Source organism: Callospermophilus lateralis, chromosome 1, assembly GCF_048772815.1.
Source record: "Callospermophilus lateralis isolate mCalLat2 chromosome 1, mCalLat2.hap1, whole genome shotgun sequence".
Taxonomy (NCBI): domain Eukaryota; kingdom Metazoa; phylum Chordata; class Mammalia; order Rodentia; family Sciuridae; genus Callospermophilus; species Callospermophilus lateralis.
In genome coordinates this window covers 210664596-210682941 of record NC_135305.1, presented here as the reverse complement: position 1 = coordinate 210682941, position 18346 = coordinate 210664596, and the positions used below count along the sequence as shown (strand labels likewise).

At 45.5% G+C, this 18346-nt stretch overlaps 1 protein-coding gene across 1 annotated transcript; it reads right to left on the bottom strand.

Moving 5' to 3' along the window:
• Window positions 1-10503: 10503 nt before the first annotated feature.
• On the bottom strand, window positions 10504-18062 carry Smim7 (small integral membrane protein 7). The gene is made up of 5 exons (XM_076846588.2): window positions 18000-18062; window positions 17875-17916; window positions 17352-17404; window positions 14459-14549; window positions 10504-11686 (listed from the first exon to the last, which is right to left on the bottom strand). The coding sequence occupies exons 1-5, from the start codon at window positions 18023-18025 to the stop codon at window positions 11671-11673; spliced, it is 228 nt and encodes a 75-aa protein (XP_076702703.1). The 5' UTR covers window positions 18026-18062; the 3' UTR covers window positions 10504-11670.
• Between the last annotated feature and the right edge of the window lie 284 nt (window positions 18063-18346).

Here is an 18346-nt window from a genome sequence, read left to right as displayed (position 1 = left end):
CATCTGCAGAAATGTCCAGAACAGGCAAATCCATAGAGACATAAAGCAGATCAGTAATTGCCAGGAATCGGGGAAAGCAAACTGGGAGTGACTGCCAATAGGCTAAGGGTTTCTTTGGGTGGGACGTCATAAAAATGTTCTGGATTTATCATAGTAATGGTTGCCCATCATCGTAAATGTACCCAAAATAACTGAAATATGCACTTTTAAACAGGTGAACTACATGTGAATTTTACCCCATTAAAACTGTCAAAGAAAAAAAAAATGATGAAAAGGAAGAGGTGGCCTGGCGGCTTCTGCTTTTGCAGTTTTGGAGCACAACCCGGCCAGCCTGGTCCAACATGGCCAAGTGCCAGATGTATGAGTTGACAAGTCCCCCGACCCACCCCAATGGACTCCATGTGCCCTGTCCCTACTGCACCCTATCCAGTTTGCCGGCCCACAGAGCTGTGACCAAACACTTGCGGTCTGAAGCCTCTGAATGTTGCAGCATCTGTTATGCTGCACTACATAACCCAACAACTGCCATTATTATTATTATCATCATCATCATCACATTGTTCAAGTGTCCTGGGCTCAAGTGATCCTCCCAAGTAGCTGGACTACAGGAATAACAGTGAGTGTTCCAAGTCTCAGGTTACACGTAAGAGGGAGCCTGAGGCCAGAGAGGAGACTCACCCAAGGTCACTCAGCTCCCCACTGAAGCTGGACACCTCGCCAGATCCTTCCATTTCCATGTGCTCAGCAGCCTGTGTGTAGCACTTCATGCCTGGTCATCTGTCCATGGGTTTTTCTCCTTCTGTGAACCTAACCTGGCCTGAATCTTGTCTGATGGGCGGTACACACACTTCTAGGCAGCTCTTTCTGACACAGGAATTAAATCTTTTTTCCCCCCTGCTTCTCAGGGGTCTTCCATTTCATCTTGCCTAAGCCCTCGCTATGAGGTCCTTGTCACAAGCCAATGTGCATACTATCACACACATGCACGCGCGTGCCATCCACCTGTGCTCCCTGGGTTTCCCACCTGTCTTCTTCCTCACCACCCCTGAGTGTATTCTCTCCACACCTCCCATTCTGGGCAACCAAGGGATCTGCTTCTCAGATCACTCATGTGGGCTGGATTTGGGACAGGACAATAAGTCCAGCCCAGAAGTCAGGGTTTTCAAAATCTGCAGATGTTCAGGTCCCTTCTAAAAAACAGCACGGTATTTGCACAGAACCTCTGCACATCCTCCTGTGGAGTCTAAACCACCTCTAGGTGACTTGTAATGGCCACTAAAATGTAAATGCTGTGTGCATGGTTGTTATCCTGCACTGCTTAGGGAACATGGAAAAGGAAAAAAGTCTAGGTGTGTTCAGTAAGATACACAATCTTTTTCCTAATTATTTTTGATCCAGTTGGTTGATCCATGAATGCGAAGAGCCACCATGCCCAGTCCTGAGCCAGACTCTGAGCCAAACCTGGTATAAGCCATTTCCCCAAAGAGCTAAAGACAAGGGCCGAGGGGCTGGTGTTGAAAGCCAACCAGGACACAGGAAGAAGGGCAGAACGGGTAGAAGCAACACTAAAAGACCCCACAGGACCAGTGGAACTTTCTAGGAACAAAGGTGTGAGGTACCCAAACACAGGGAAACACCAAGGATACACCAAAGAAGGATTTCCAAAAACAAACCACAGGCCAGCAGGGTTATCTGATGGTATCCATGGGGGATGGTTCCAGGACTCCCTGTGGACACCCAAATCCATAATTGCTCACATCCCTTCTATAAAATGATGTAGTACTAGCATAGGAACCATACCTGTCCTCCTGAATATTTTAAACAATCTCTAAGTGACTTAGAGTAGCTAATAGAATGCAAATGCTAAATACATAGTTGTGATACTGTATTGCTTAGGGACTAAAAAGAAAAAACACCTAGGCATGTTCAGGATATACACAATTTTCCTCCCAAACAGTTTTGGTTGGTTGAATCCACAATGTGGAGAGCCACCCACACCTGGTCTTGAGCCACCTCCTCACAAAGAAACTGACGTACAAAGAGGAATGACAACACCCCCCCAAACCTCTCAGCAAGACAGGGGCAGGGCAGGGCGGGGCAAGGCTTCATCACAGAGGCTCACCACAATCCTGAACTCCAAAAGCTCCATGAGCTCAAAATATTTTTGTTAAGCTTGAAGGAAACTCAATTAATGGCAAAGTCTGTGCTGAGGCTGTTTGCAGTCTTCACTTCCCAACTATGTGAATGTCCAAATGTTTTGTTAGAAAATATGATGCTTTGATGACAGCACAACCCAGGTCCCATGAGATGACACACAGAATATACAAGCTAAGCATCCCTTATCCAAAATGCTTGGGACACAAACATTCTGGATTTCATGATAAAATATCTTGGGGACAGACCCAAGTCTAAAACCAAACTTCATTTACATTTCCTACACATCTTACACACATAGCCTGAAGGTAATTCTACACAAGATTTTTAAAAATTTCATGAATGAAACAAAGTTTCATGGAATGATTTTTCCACTTGTGGCATCACGTTGGCGCTCAAAATATTTTGAATTTTTTGGACACACAATGGGCGCTGCTCAAAAACCAGGGAAGCTCTGAACTCAGAAATGGCCCTCGTGCCTCCAGCTTCAGAAGAGGCCTCACCAGTCAGTGGCGTCTCCCAAAGACCTCCTGTGTGCTGGGCACGTTCTGAGTGCCTTCCCCTAGCTCAAAGGATCTGTGTCATCAGTCAAATGGTGTGAACCCATATAATGGGACACAGAGACCTTTGCCAAATACTCTACACTTGCAGGTGGGGAAGCAGTGGCATAGGAAGTAGAGAAGGGTCAGGAGAACCCGGGTCTTGCCAACTCCACTGATGACTCTCACAACTTTGGTAAGTCACCTCCCTGGACCTGGTTTCAACTTCCTCACTGAAAACACTGAGATGGCACCAATACTCCTAGCACGTTAGGTATGCCAAAGGGTAGAGGAGGCATACAAAAAGCAGGGGCACAGGAGGAGTTCTGTTTGTTTTAAGAGAGGAAGTGAAATTCCAGACAGACCCCCACCCTGCCTCTGCCCACCACACACACACACACACAACCAAGCCATTCACCAAAGTTCCCCTGTGCCCTTCCTGGGCCTGACTCACCCTGCAGTATGCTCTCCAACGCCATGAACTTGTCCTCATAAAACCAGGGAGCCACCACCACCCCCTCGCAGTCCCCTCTCCCCATACAGTTCTGGAACTTCAGTTCACTTTCTATGAACTGGAATGTTGGCCCAAGGCTAAACACTTTGTCTTATCTCATCAAATTTTACAAGGCAAGGTAAGGAGACATGAGCAAGCAGATGAAGATTCCTTGAATTTGAAAAGGTCTAGGCAATGCACACTCATGAAGATTCAACTGCACTTGTCCCTGAGAGCAACTCAAGCTCTGTGGTGTTAACTCCCAGGGACACAGGAAAGGATGAATGTCTACAAATTCTATTCGTCTTTTTCTTTTTTTCTCTCTTTCTTTTCTTTTTTTTTTTTTTTTGCGGTGCTGGGGATGGAATCCAGAGCCATGCACATGCAAGGCAATTGCTCTAGCCACATATCCAGCCCTTTTTGTTTTGAGACAGGGTCTTGCTAAGTTGCCCAGGCTGGCCTTGAACTTTCAATTGTCTGGTTTCAGTCCCCAAGCCTGAGGATTACAGTTGTGCACCACCGAGTCCAGCAAGACGTGTTCTTAAATAGGGAGGAGTCAGGATTAGAGATAGGGCACTATAAAAAAGACCGCACAAGCCACTGCTGGCTTGGAATATGGAGGAAACAGGCTGTGGATCAAGGAGGAAGGCACCTGTGGCAGCTGGAAAAGATAAGGAAACAGACTCTCCCCTAGAGCTTCCAGAAGGAACCAGCTCTGCCAAAACCTTGATGTTAGCCAGGCAGGTCACATCTGCAACTGCTGACCCCTGGAACTGTAAGAGAATAAATTTTTCTTATTTTGAGCCATGAAGTTTGTGGTTATTTGTTACAGCAGCAAGAAGAAACTAATACAGCTTTGTTTCTATGGTTTGAATGTATCCCCCAAAGTTACATGTTGGAAATTTCATTTCCAAAGCAACAGTATTGAGAGGAAGAATGTTCAAGAGGTGATCATATCATGAGAGTTTTGTCTTCATTAATGGATTCATGCCATTAATGTTTCAGGAGTGGGTTCCTGACAGAGGATGAGTTTGGCCTCTTTCCCTGCTATTTGGCACTTGTACACTTGCCCTTCTGTCATGGAATGATGCGGCAAGAATGCCCTGGCCAGATGTTGTCCCCTTGACCTTGGACTTCCCAGCTTCCAGAACAGCGTAACACAAGTCTTTGTTTAGTATGTGTGTGTGTCTCTCTCTCTCTGTCTCTCTCATATACACACACACACACACACACACTCCAGTTTCATGCATTCTAATAATGGCATAGACTAAGACAGCTCTTTACTGAAAAGCCAACAGCCTCTCCTATAGACATGACTCAGCCCAGTTAGCACTCTGTTATTTAACATACTTGAAATACAACTATTCCAACTGAGGGACTGGATTTCTTAGCATTAGTTAACTGAAACATCCATGTGTAGCTAGTGGCTACTGTTTTAGACAGCATAGGCCCTGGCTACTCAAAGTGAGGTCCAGGGACCAGAAACATCCCGCCACCAGGGAGCAACTTAGAAATGTAGGCCATCATGGCAGGGGTGTGGTTCAGCGGCACAACACAACAACATATTTAGCATGAGGTCCTCATCCCCAGACCCAAAATGAGAAAAAATAAATTAATCTAGACTCTCACCCTGCACCCCTCAACCTGTTAGGCAGAATCTACACTTCACGAGTATCCTCCAAGGACCCCTAGGGTTACTCAGGTCTCAGATGCTATAGTTGAAGCCATCATCCACTTACACACATACCCTTTCCCGGAGCACCAGGAGACCAAGTCCCTTCACTGCACTTCTCAGGTGTCTTCCTTGACCCCACCAGGGATTTTTGTTTCGTTTTGTTTTTGAGATGGGGTCTTGCTATATTGCCCAGGCTGGCCTCAAACTCTTCCTGCCTCAGCCTCCAGAACAGCTGGAACTCCAACCGTGTGCCATTGTGCTGGCTTGTTTTGTTTTTGAATGCCCTGAAACACACTATGCCAAAGATATGGACTAATAACAGCTGTTGAATATCTACTACAGGCCAGACCCTTGGCCATCTGTTATGGACTGAATTATGCTCCCTCCTAATTCCTATCATGCAGCCTTAACCTCCTAAGTGACCACATTTGGAGATAGGACCTTTAAGGAGGTAATTAAGGAAAACCAAACTCAAAATGGTGGGGCCTTAACCCCATACACTGTTGTCCTTACAAGAGAGAAGTACCAAGGGGTGAGCAGAGAAAATGGCTGCCTGCAAGTCAGGAAGAGAGCCCTCACCAGACACCAACCCTACTGGTACATTGATGGACTTCCAGCCTCCGGTCTGTGACAGAATAAATTCTGATGTTTAAGCCACCCAGTTCCGGTATTTTGTTACAGCAGCTGGAGCTGATTAATACACCAACTCATTTAAACCCTCAAGCCCTGCCAAGGAGGTCTTTTCATAACAAAATTGACAAAACAGCAATCACAAATTAAGTGCCTGCTCGGTGCCGGGCAGAGTATAGGCACAGACTCTCTATGATGTGGCTCTGTCTTTCACTGTCCCCCACATCACAGAGGAGGACATGGAATTGCAAAAGACCAAGACACTGTCCCAAATCACACTTTATAACTGACAAAGCCCATGTCTGATCCACACCACCATCTCACTTTCTGCTACAATCAGTCCTTAACCAGGGCACCCCCCTTTATTCTTATGTACACAATGAACTCTAATTAGAGGCACCAAAGCTTTAATTCCTCTAAAGAACTTATACAACTCCCCGCCCTGAACAGTCTGTACTCTTATGCCCACAACAACTGACCACCAACTGGCACAACAATAATGTGAACTGGACACCAATGAACAGGATCCACACCTGTAAGATGTCCTTTTTTTTTTTTTTTTTTTAATTGCCCATTTCACAGGTCAGCAAATTTTGCCCTAAAGAGCCAGAAAGCAAATCTGTTAGGCTTTGAAGGACAGATAGTCTATCACAAGAAATCAGACCTGCCCTTGTAGCAGGAAAGCTGGAACAGATGATGTGTAAATGAATGCACATGGCAGTGTTCCAATAACTTGATTTATGAACCAAAAATTTTGAATTTCAGGCTGGGGATGTGGCTCAATGATAGAACATTTGCCTAGCTTGTGCAAGGCCCTCGGTGCCATCTCCAGCACTACAAAAACAAAAAAAATTTGTTCTGAATTTCCTACACAGTAGTTATCTATAGGGGGAACATTTCAAGACCTCTAGTATATGACTAAAACCACAGAGTGTCGAACCCTCTATATATACACTATGATTTTTACTATACATAGGTATCTACAACAAAGTTTAATTTACAAACTAGGCCCTGTGAGAAATCAACAATAGCTAATATTGAAATATAATAATATACCAGGGCGGAGGGTGTGGCTCCATGATAGAACACTTGCTTAGCATGCAGACCCTAGATTCTATCGCCAACACCACAAAAGCATACTGCAATTCAAGTTATTTAGGACTAATATGAATTATTTATTTCTAGAATTTTTCTAATTAACATTTTCAGATCCTGGGTAACTGAAACCAAAGGAAGTACTAATAAGGAAGGACTACTCTAACTTTCTTCTTTTGCTCTTCTGTCATGATTTAAAAATAAAAAAATCATTGTGTCTCCGGGCTGTGAAAAAGACAGGCTATGGGTCAGATCTGGGCAACAGTTCACCAATCCCAGATCAACAACCCATAGGTCCAAAAGGAAGCCAACATGCCACATAATGACATAGTTCTTGTCTTTTTTGTTTGTTTGCTTGTTTTGTCTGCAGTGCGGGGATGGGACCCAGGCCCTGCACGTGCTGGGCAAGTACTCCCACTGAGTTCCACCTCCACCCCCCTGCCCACCATTTTCTCATTGAAAAAAATGTAAAGTCTGAATTTCCAATTTGTTGTTACTGATCTTTTTCTCATCTAGGAATACTTGCTGAACTCTCATTTTCAGGTATTCAAGTGCCAGAGATGGGGTTCAAGAAAATCAAGTGCTTTTCTCTGTATCATAATGAAAATCCAGGGAATGGTGAAAACAAACCCTAAGTAGAATTTACACCTTGTTTTTTCTTTTAAGAGCATGCCTTTTGCTTTATACACATACTGCATGTATCTTCCATTAACACAGGAAAACATCAGGAGGCTTGTCAAATATTTCATAAACTCAAATTTGGCTAAGAAAGAGGTAATCAAACAGTTGGAATTAAAAGAAAATGCCCAGCTAATGACAGCTTTGCTGGCTTTTCAAATCCAACCACTTCAGATGACAACTGATCTCGTTATCACATTGCACTGCTGCTCTGAGAGAATTTGGGGAACGCACGAAGGGTCTCCGCCACCATCAAGAGAAAATAAAATTGGGTTTCAGTCTACTAACCACACCACTTGAAAACGCTGGCTAGATTTTTGGCAAAGTTGATAAAACCTGTTTGCAAACAAATAATGTTTGTTAAGATCCAAACAGCAGGAAATGCAGATTTCAGTTGAGTGTTTTGGGGAGAAGGAACATCTTTAGATTCTCCGTCATATTCTAGCCATCATCTTCAAGGGTTGGTGATTTTTTTTGATAAAGAGCCAAATAGGAGATATTTTCAGTTCTGTGGGCTACATGGTCTCTGCCACAATTCTTCAACTATGTGGCTGATGTGCAAGAATAGCCACAGCAGCTGTAGACGACATATACAGAAAGGAGCATAGCAATGTTCCAATAAAACTTTATTAACAAGATAAAGCAGTGGGCCAGACTTGACGGTGGGCTGTAGTTTGCTAACCCCTGCTCTAGAGCAGCTGGAACTAAAGTGCAATGAGACTCCCATACAAATGAAAGACTCTGCAAAATGACAAAGGCAGAGGAAGCAAAAATGGGTTCAAACATGAACCCTAAAGGACACATGGTCAGAGCAGGTACAGCTCTGTGGTCTTGGAGTTTGCCATGTGCGGCTCCTCACTGGGAGTGCCTTCACGCAACACACCCCAGGGTGAGCAGCAACAGGCTGTATTACTCAGAAGTGGTTAAGACTTGGGGGAGGCAGAGGTGCCAAGGTCAGCCAACTGCTGTCATTTCTCTGCTGTCACAGGGAAAGAGTTATTTGGGTGGAGCTGAAAAACTTGTCCTCATTCACAGTTTATGTAAACTGAAGTAGCCTAACACTAACATTGCTCTCAGTCACAGCTGATGAGGATCTAGAACCAAGTTCTTTGGTTAAAATAAAGATCAAGGATGTGGGTTGTCCAGGAGCATTTTTCTTTGAGGATTCTTAGTCTAAAACTTGTCAAAGTAGAACTTTTTCAAAAAAGTGATCCCCAAAAAGCCATTAGGGAGGAACACGGAGATGTTCATCAAGGTGTTACTTATAACAGACAAAAAATGTAGATAATACAAGTGTCTATCATCTGAGGACTGGCTAAACTAATCATATAATGTCCTTACCATGAAGTATTTGCAGTTAACAAGAATGACACTGTACAGCTGGAGATGTAGCTCAGTGGTAGAACACTTGCCTAAGCACGCAGGCGGCCCTGAACCTGCTCTCCAGCACCACAGGGAAACAAACAAACAAAAGGATATTGTAGAAAAAGGTATATTTGTTGATATGGAAATTTGGTCAAGTTATCAGGTGAGAAAAGCAGACAGGAAGATAACTAAGATAATATACAGCATAAAGAAAATGATGTACTACACTCAAATAGCACTGCATGGAAAAAGAGCCAGAAGGATGTGCACCAGGTGAGTCTTTGGGGGCAATATGCAGATGGGTGATTTTTTGCCTTCTAGCAAGTTTCTATTTTATAATGTTCCAACAATAAGTATATATCAGTGTAAGAAACTTCCAAACAAGTAAAATGAACTAAAGCCACAGTGATGGTAGATTCCAATGTGCCCTTCCAGGGTCTCTGCCCCAAGCATGAGAGAAGCTAATGAGGGTCACAACACTGGTAATAATTGTCGCATTGATAACAGTGGCCAAAGTACAATGTCAAGTCCAGCAAGAAGGTCAAGGTTAAAGAGTTATTGAAATGAGAACCAAGAAATTTCTCTGGACACTGGGAAAGTATAAAGGGAAGGATGCTAGATGAAAACCAGCAGAACCCACACTGCCTGACCCACATCAGAACTGTGTCACACACACAGACCTGCACATGTAAACCGGGACGGGAAAGTGAAGACAAAAGGTTTACCATGCCAGGGCAGTTCCAGTTTTCAATGTTAGGGCCAGCCTGTACCAGTGCAGGTGGATGGAGAGAGGAAACACAGGGTGACAACACCTGCCTGTGTCAAGCGCTCACAGGCAGCTCATGCCCTCAGGCTCCTGGCCTGTGCTCAAGTTTGCAGAACCTCACATCCCAGGCCAGCATGAGCTGCTGGCCTATTAGAGTCGTGGGAACTGAGGCTTCCAAAGGGGAAGCAATTAGCCAGGGCCCCAGAGATGGGAGTGAAGCCACATCTCACTAACCCACATCTAACTAACTGCATGAGCAATTCAACTGAGCTGGGCCTCCCAAAATTCAAATTTCAGTAGCCTTCAGATTCCAATGAAGGCTTCTGAAAAGCTTCCTAAAGACGCACATTCAAGGCCCTGGGTTCCATCCCCAGCACTGAAAAAAAAAAGAACTAGACACATTCACACATTCATGAGGTTCACTTTCTAAGATGTATAGCAGCCATCAGGAATGTGAGAAAGCCACTGTTTATATAAACTTAACAATGAGATAACAGTTCTCTGGCACAAAATACAACTACTGAAACAAAACCTCCACTGAGAGCATTCCTTCTTAGCACACAATTCCTCCCCCTCACAGGCCAATGCCTCGCCTCCCAGAAGCCCCAGCTCCAGGCTGAAAAGTCAGAAAGGGGCCCTCTCACCACTGCATGGCTGAAGGAGGGTGGGCAACACCTTGGCCTGTGTATTTATGACAGGAACAAAGGCCCAGATCTGGCAAAGCTGGTAACTGAGTAGCCATGAAACTGAACTTGACCCTGGTCTAGAGAAGGTCAAAATCACATGTGCCCAATTCTTGACCACCATTTATCAAATGAAATCTAAAAGGGAAAATCTACTACCAACTATTTTCTGACTTCATGACAGCCTTCAAAATGAATCTTGGGTGTTTTCCCCAAGATTATTCGAAATGCTTCAAGTTGGAAGTTGATGTCTTGGCTTAAAAAAAAAAAAGTTATGATCAGCTGGGTGTGGTAACATGTACCTGTAGTACCAGCTACTTAGGAGACTGAGGCAGAAGAAATACTTGAGCCCAAAAATAGGAAATCAGCCAAGGTAAAATAGTGAGGCTCCATCTCAATAAATAAGTAAAAAGTATAAACAAAAGTTCCTTTTTAGAAATGAGCTTTATTTTCAATGCTATTAAGTTCTAAAAACCTGCATATTTACTTTTTTTCTCCCTCCAGGTTTACCTACATGTCAAGATTTCAAAAACCAAAACAAATCAGAGTCAGGATGTCAACCACCAATGTATCCTTTTAGCAATGAAACCAGAACTCCCTTTCAGAGAAACTTCTGGAGCAAACACTGTATTTCCTAGATCAAGACTCACTGTTTTTCAAACTCAAAACCACCTATATGAGAAGCAACTTTAACTTGAGCTTTCAGAATGCAGTGAGTATCACACAATGAAATCACTCTCGTCTGTGCGGGTGTACAAGTGGCTCCCAGAGTCACTTTATTTAACAAAGGCTTCAAAGCAAAGAAAATTTTCTCCTAACACTCCCATCAGACACTGCCAGCCATCCCCACTCCTCTTCTGCAACACTGGACAGTGGCCCACCCCATCCCTTTTACTAACAGTTTAGTGTCTAAACAGGAAGGTTGGTGTCCCTGTGACAGGTGCCCCGCTCCTTAAAGTCCTGGGGATGACCTCAGCTGCACTGAGTGACCAAGCAGACTATCACTGGGACGGGGGAAGAATCTGAAATCAGGACCCTGGCTGGCCCCAGAGCCACTGTCAGATCCAGCAGGGAACTCGGAACTCACTGTTATTTATAAACACCGCCCGAAAGAGGATGCTTCAAACTTAAAAGCCAACTCTTATGCTCAGACCCCTGGATTAAAATGATTTTTAAAAATTTATACAATTCTAACCAAAAGGATGGTTATTAAAAATAAAGCAAGAAATATCCCAAATCAGACTTCTTGTGAAAGCTTGACACAGAAAGGATTCCAATGCGATGGAATGACCCAGACACGTTCTCTCCTCTAAGGGGAATGTCACCTTATCAGGCCCCTTACAGAGACCCTCCTGAGACCCCTTAAGTCGATAAAATTCCAATTCAGAGGCCAAAGTGAAATTATCTTTGAAAACAGTGACATGGCTGGGAAGCCACATGCATTTTGATGAATATTTTTCCACCCACCACGAGCTTAGGCTTTCTGGGAAGGTCCCTGGTTTTCTGATCAAAAACATTCTTGAAGTCATCAGGAACGGAGAAATGAAGACTTGACATCCGGAAAAAAGAATCCTGGGTTCTGTATTCGGGGCTCAAGAGCCAAAGAGTCTGGAAAAGGCAGAGGGCAGAATGACTGTGAGGATGGGAAGCCATTGGTCTAAAAATATTCTTAGAGATTATTTTATTTTATATAATTCTCTGCTCATGCACAATATGTGAACGTAGTCAACCATTCTGTATTATTTACTTACTTCTTAATTTTTTTTTTTTTTTTTTTTTTTTGGTACTAGGGATTAAACCCAGGGGCACTTTATTACTAAGCTACACCACCAGCCCTTTTTATTTTTATTTTGATACAAGTTCTCAGTAAGTTGCTGAGGGTCTCACCAAGTTGCCCAAGCTGGCATCCTTGAAATTCTCCTGCCTCAGCCTCCCAGTCACTGGGATTATGGCGTGCACGACCATGCTCAGCCAAGAAATTTAATGCATTTCAAAGTAAGTTACAGATATCAGCGCCACTGATCCCTAAACACTCACAGATATTTCTCCCCATATTTCAAGTTACTTTAGGATTTCCGAAAATTTCCAAAGTAGCTTAGCTCAACTGATACAGAAGTGGGTACAGGGAATACTGAGCTGTGCCCTGGGCTCTGCCAAATTCCTCAGTGACTGCAGCAGTCACTGTCATGGACCCCAAGAGTGGATCCTTTCAACCCCACAATGGAGGTCTGCCTCCCATACTCAGGTGCTCAGTCAGGGTTTATTCCATGTTTACTTCCTACAACATGCACCAGTGAAAAACTGTCCAGGAGTCATCTGTCCTTCTTTACTTTCCAAACATTTCTGCATTCTCACAGAATCTTTGCTAGCAACCTTTGATAGCATCATGACAGTTCATAGCACAAGAGTTCTTCAAGTTACCCAACCCTTCCCCTGTTCTTGGACATTTCTAGACTTTTTGTTTTGAAACTGTCATCTTCATAAAGGGATAATGCATGGCCACCTCCTGCCCTTTTCTCAGTACTAGAGTTTGAACCCAGGACCTCATACATGCTAGGTTGAGTGCTCTACCACTGAGCCACATCTCCAGCCTTTTCAATTTCTATTTTGAGACAGCGTCTCAGTAAGCTGCTGGGGCTGGCCTTGAACTTGAGATTCTCCTGCCTCAGCCTACATTATAGACATGCACCACAGCACCCAACTTTACTTTCTAATATACTAGAAAAGTCACTCATTGCCTTCCTGCATAAAGTCTCTCCTTCTTCTCCTTGTGCTGGGGATGCAGAGCTACATCCCCAACTGAAAGCCCTTTCTTAAGAGAATCTTCTCTCACCCAAAGCCCTCACTGAAAGAGCTGGCCTAAATCAGGGGTTTACATGCATTCTCTGTCAGGGGCCACAAAGTAAACAGTACTGGCCTCAGGACCTTTACACATGCTACTTTCTGTGCTGCCATGCTTTTTCTCTAGCTCTGCAAATGGCAGATTCCTTCTGTCCTTTAGGTCTTGATTTAAGAAGCACTTACCCAGAGTCTTTCTTTCCCTCATCTCTGAAACTGGGAGCTCCCTTCCCACTTGCCACCTCAACCGATTGTTTCCTTTTTGCCTTTTTTTTTTAGTTCCATATCCCACCAGTTTTACTGTGCACTTTCTGAGGGCAAGGACTATGGCTGTCCTGGCCTCAGCCTTCAATTCAGAGTACAGCCCCAGATGGAGAGAGAATACATGGGCACCTAGAGAGACAAAGGATGGAGTCACCCAACTCGGTTCCACTTTCTGTGAGTCCTGGTTACACTTCCTACACTCAAGTGCAAATTCCTTGATCTGCAATCACAAGCCCTCTTTGTTTCTGGGCAGGACTCATTCATGCTCCCAAACTGACTGGCCAAGCAGGACACCTGGAGAAGGGTGTCTCTGGGAATATGTCACGGTTCTCATTCTGGGATCTAAAAACTTTCCAGAGACCTAGTCGAATCCCTTCTCCCCAGAGCTGCTAAATCCTGGAACCACCCCCAGATAGCCACAAGGCTGGCTCAAGGACCACCCAGCAACCCCTGAATTCAGTATCTCCATTGCTCAGATAGTTAACATTGTGTCCTCGTCCTTTTCAGGGGAAGCATGTGGGGATGGACCCAGTGAGGCCTAGAACTTAGCATTCATTTCAAGTCCATTTACTGTGAATCTCATGATTCATTAACAAAAGTGCTGGAATCATGATCCCAAGACTGGAAAAAAAAGCAATCTGCTTGGGCTTTTTTGCCTAAAGAAAAAAGTGAAGGTGACCATAAAAACAAAAATAAACTCTGGATATAGTTCTTCTAGTTCTAGGAAAGCTGCTGGAGTAGGATCTGGACCTTTTAAGTCATGTTTTCCACCTCAGCAGATGCCAAGTACAGGCTGAGACCAACAGAAGTGGCAAGAGGGGACAAAGCCATGTGGGACCTGGAGAACACCATGTTCTAATAGAAACTCCAACCAGCCAGGCAGGACTTCAGACCAGTTTTCTCACTTGGGGGAGAGTTCTTACTTTTTTGTTTTCTTTTTGGTATCAGGGATGGAAACCAGGGGTCCTTAACCATTGAGTCACACCTCCAGCCCCCCCGCCCTTTTTATAACCTATTTTGAGACAGGGTCTCACTAAGTTGCTTAGGGCCTTGCTGTTGCTGAGGCTGGTTTTGAACTTGCTACCCTGCCTCAGCCTCCCAAACCGCTAAGATTACAGGTGTGCACCACTGTTTCTGGCAAGAGTTCTTATTTTAGAAGCAAAAACCATGACCCAAAAGTGCTGAATGAAATGCCACAGAACGCCCGTGAGGTCATGCATTCTCATTCTGGTGAATGATGCTGAGAATACAGGAAGGGGATGGCGGGGCCAGACTTACACAATCATGCAGAACATCATGAAGACGTTCCAGAGGGCGATGAAGATCCGAAAGTATCTGAGGCTCAGTAAGAATTCCCGGATGTTGTCACCTAGAGAGTAAGAGAGCACTTTTATGGCACTGTCCACTGCAGTGGGCTTCTGAGATTTCTGCCCAGCCTGCACCCCCAATCCTGACCGTCCAGTGGCTGTGTGGCTTTTCTCCGCATTCCCCCACCCTTAGCTCTGAGGCCATTTACCTGACAGCACAAGGCCCAATGCCTCTGATGGGCTCAAAGAGGGTCATGTGGCCAAGTCAGTCCAGTAAGAGATTCCCCTGGGACTTTTGCCTCAACTACTCGGAAAAAATCTCTCATTTTTTGTCAGGTTTGCTGGGCTGGGAAGTTTTAAGCTCAGGGCCCTAAGACATGGGTCAAAAAACTGGCCCACAGGCCAAATCTGGCCCCTGCTGCCTGTTTCTTTGTATGGTCTGTGAGCTGAGAATGGCTTTTACATTTTTTTTCAGTTGGCAAAAAACATCAATATTTTGTGAGACAAGTGGCATACAGCCATGCCCATGCAGCTATAAATCACCTCTGGCTACTTTTGTACCATCACAGCAGAACTGTCCTGTGCTTAAGACCAAATAATTCAGAGCCTCAAATCTTGTGGCCCTTCATAGAAAACCTTGTTCAGGAAGCTGAGGCGAGAAGATTGAGAGTTCAAAGCCAGCCTCAGCAATGGCAAGGCATTAGGCAACTCAGTGAGTCCATGTCTCTAAGTAAAATACAAAATAGGGCTGGGGATGTGGCTCAATGGTCAAGTGCCCCGAGTTCAATCTCTGGTACCAAAAAAAAAAAAAAAAAAAAAATTGCCATTCCCTGCTCAAGGATCATCTTTGCCAACACAAGTCTGGTGACAGTGACACAGGAGAAAGGAGAATTGAGAGCTAGAGAGTCAAAAGTTAGAGCGCTGGTGTGAGACCTGGACCCAGGAGTACTAAAGTCAATTCTACTTTAACCACTTTGAGCTGACTCTGAAGTATTTTCAACTGAAAGCTCCCAAACTCAGGCACATATACCTGGGGACAAGGGGTCAAACTGCTTTGAGGAAGTTTACAAGCTCTGACTGCAACCATGAAGTTTACTGCAGTTCAAATCCTGGCTCTGCACTTCTGCACAGGTGACCTGGGCTGGTCCCTGAACTGTCTCTGCTCACTTCCTCCTGTACAGGTATGGGTGGGTAGCTGAGAAGACCTTGGCACGGTACCTGGCACACATGGAGCTCTGAACAAATGCAGCCACTACCATACAGGGGTCAGCCCGGCAAGGAGAACGGGATGAGGAGCACTCCCTTCAGGGCACAGAGGGAGGGTTCTAGATAGAAAGAGGCTTGAGGGAGGCAAAGCGTGTGGCAAAGTGGCAGATCCAGAAGTACACAGCAAACTCCTGTCCAGGTGCCCTTCTTGCCATTCCTGTCTCTGACACCATTTCTGAGCCCTTGTGCCACCACAGCTTTGATTCAGAAGTGTGAGGGACAATCCCAGAGCCTGAATAGTGTCTCCCATGTTGTAGGTGGGCAATATATGGCTGCAGAATGCATGCACGCATGAATGAATGAATGGATAGCTGATCAAGTGACTGAGAGTACAACCTCTGCAGTTCAAAAAACCAGTTTCCAATCCCGATTCTGTCACTCATTTGTTGTGTGGCCACAGGCAAGTTGAGCCATGTCTACCTCTGGCCTCGGTTTTCTCATCTGTAAAATGGGAACATGAGCCGTACCTTTCAGGGCTGGAGGTGGAATGAAACACTAGCCGAAAAATTCTAACAGGGCAGCCACCCAGCAGGGTCCTCAATAACGAGGAACTTTTAAACTGTCTATAGTTCTGCTCCCCAGGCATCAGCACCCTTCACCTTGGCTGTGGTACCTCAAATGGCCTCCCGGCACACACTCCAAATGGAGCTGCAACCCCATCAACATCCTGTGACTCCTGACATCACCTCCTTTACCACCTATTTCTTATTTAATAAATATTTATCCTGCCCCAAGGTAAATTCCATGAGGTAAGGACTACATCTGCCTTGTTCCCTGCTTTATCCCAGCACCCAGAGCAGTGGCTGGCAATGTAGTGGATATTCAAAAAATGTCTGATTGATTGAATGAATGAATACAAGTTGTATACAGTTTTCATTTGATTCCCAAGAGTCACACAAATAAATTCAGTAGGAAATGTAAAATTCTGGGGCCTCCAGAAGCTGTGTAGGTAAGAGGATACATACATGAAGGGGCTTGGGTCTAGAAAGAGGTGGAGTCCCAGACCCTGTCTCAATGAGGTTCTGCTTTTCAACCCTACTCAATGGGTGCCAAGAGATCTCCTAAATCCCAAGCTGCAGGATCGATTTTCTGATCTTTTTTTAAAAGAATAATTAGGTATCTGAACTTTTATATAAAACCTCCCAATTTGGCAACTAATTAAAAAAAGCACACAAGTCTGAGGCACTCTGAATGCAACAGTGATGGGTGGAGCTATTCATTCATTCATTCACTCACAGGCATTAACATGCCGCTCTCTAAGGACACAGGGAAGGGATGAACCAAAACGAGATTGGGCCCCTCCTCTGGAGTTTACAATCCAGTGCTAGGGGCAGACATTAGCCAAATGATAGCACACATAATGAAAAATTATAACCACTGAAACAGGAATTGAGATGAGTGCTGACCTATCAGAGAGGGTCTCACAGAAGAAAGGAGGAGGTGCCAGAAGTGGGCAGATGGAAGAACACATCCTCAGTTCAACCCACTCTCACTCACATACGCTCAGTTAGAAGGAAAACTAGGTAGGATATGGTGAGAAAGAACCATACTCTCCTAAGTGAACAGTGCGATTGCAGGGTGCAGAAAGAAGACCTTACCTGTACTGGGTTCCCTCGACTCCTCCCCAAAGCCGTGCGTGTCCTTCTTTTTCCTATAAAGAGAAGACAGACCATGTCCACTTTCAACGGGACATAAAGAACACTTGGTCCCCTGACCGTGCAACACAGCTCAGAAGGCCGTGATTACTAAGCCTCAGACACTCCCGCCGCTGTCATGCTGTGTGACCTCGCGTGTCTCTGGGCCACCACCTGCACGGCCCATATAAGCCACACCCACAAGGTGAACAGGGTAGTCCAAGGGCAGCGAGTGTGTGGCCGAGGGTCTAGGGCAGGGCTGTTTCTGGGAGAAGGAGGCTGAGGCTCCCAGAGGATATGAGCAGAAGACCGAATTTAAATTTCCGTAGTGTTGCTGAGGGTCAAAGGAAGAAAAACCAGGGTGGAGGCGTGACCAGAGGGCGACCCAGGGCTTGGGGCGGGGCCTACAACGTGGGGCGGGCTTACGCCGCGGGGGCGTGACTACGAGCTCCCGGGTGGAGGCGCAGTCTTAGCGCGGCCTACTCACAGTTTAAAGTTGAGCACGGCCCCAGCGTTCATCAGCAGCGTCCTGCAGAAGGAGAATTACGTTTACTAAGGCCGCCCCTCGCCCCATCTGGCTGTCTCTCCCCATCCTCTGGCCCCTCTAATTACCCAAACAGCAGGATGTCCCCGATCATCGTTACAGCAGAAGTACCCGTCAGAACCGGAAACGGAAGCCCCACGAAGGGAGGGGAGAGGAGTACTCATCGACCAATCCTGGAACAACTCTGGCGAGGGCTGGGCCAATCGAAGGCCGCCGCAGGCAGGGTCCCGCCCTTTGCAGGCCAGACCCCGTTACAAGCGAGCGAGCGCCCCTCCTCGCAGGGGAGGCCCAGTGCGTCCGGGCAGGAAGGGCGGGGCGAAAATGCTTCTTCGCCTCCGAGAGTGAAGCCTTCTAGGGGTGGGGGCGCTTTGGAAGAGTGCTGCGCATGCGTGACCTGCCGCCGGAGGATTTGTGC

Coding starts and splice junctions, on each gene's coding strand:
- Smim7 (XM_076846588.2), bottom strand. CDS start 18,025: ATGATCGGGGACATCCTGCTGTTTGG. Junction 17,917..17,999: donor GGGGACATCCTGCTGTTTGG/GTAATTAGAGGG, acceptor CTCCTTCTGCAG/GACGCTGCTGATGAACGCTG. Junction 17,405..17,874: donor GCCGTGCTCAACTTTAAACT/GTGAGTAGGCCG, acceptor TTCTCTTTATAG/GAAAAAGAAGGACACGCACG.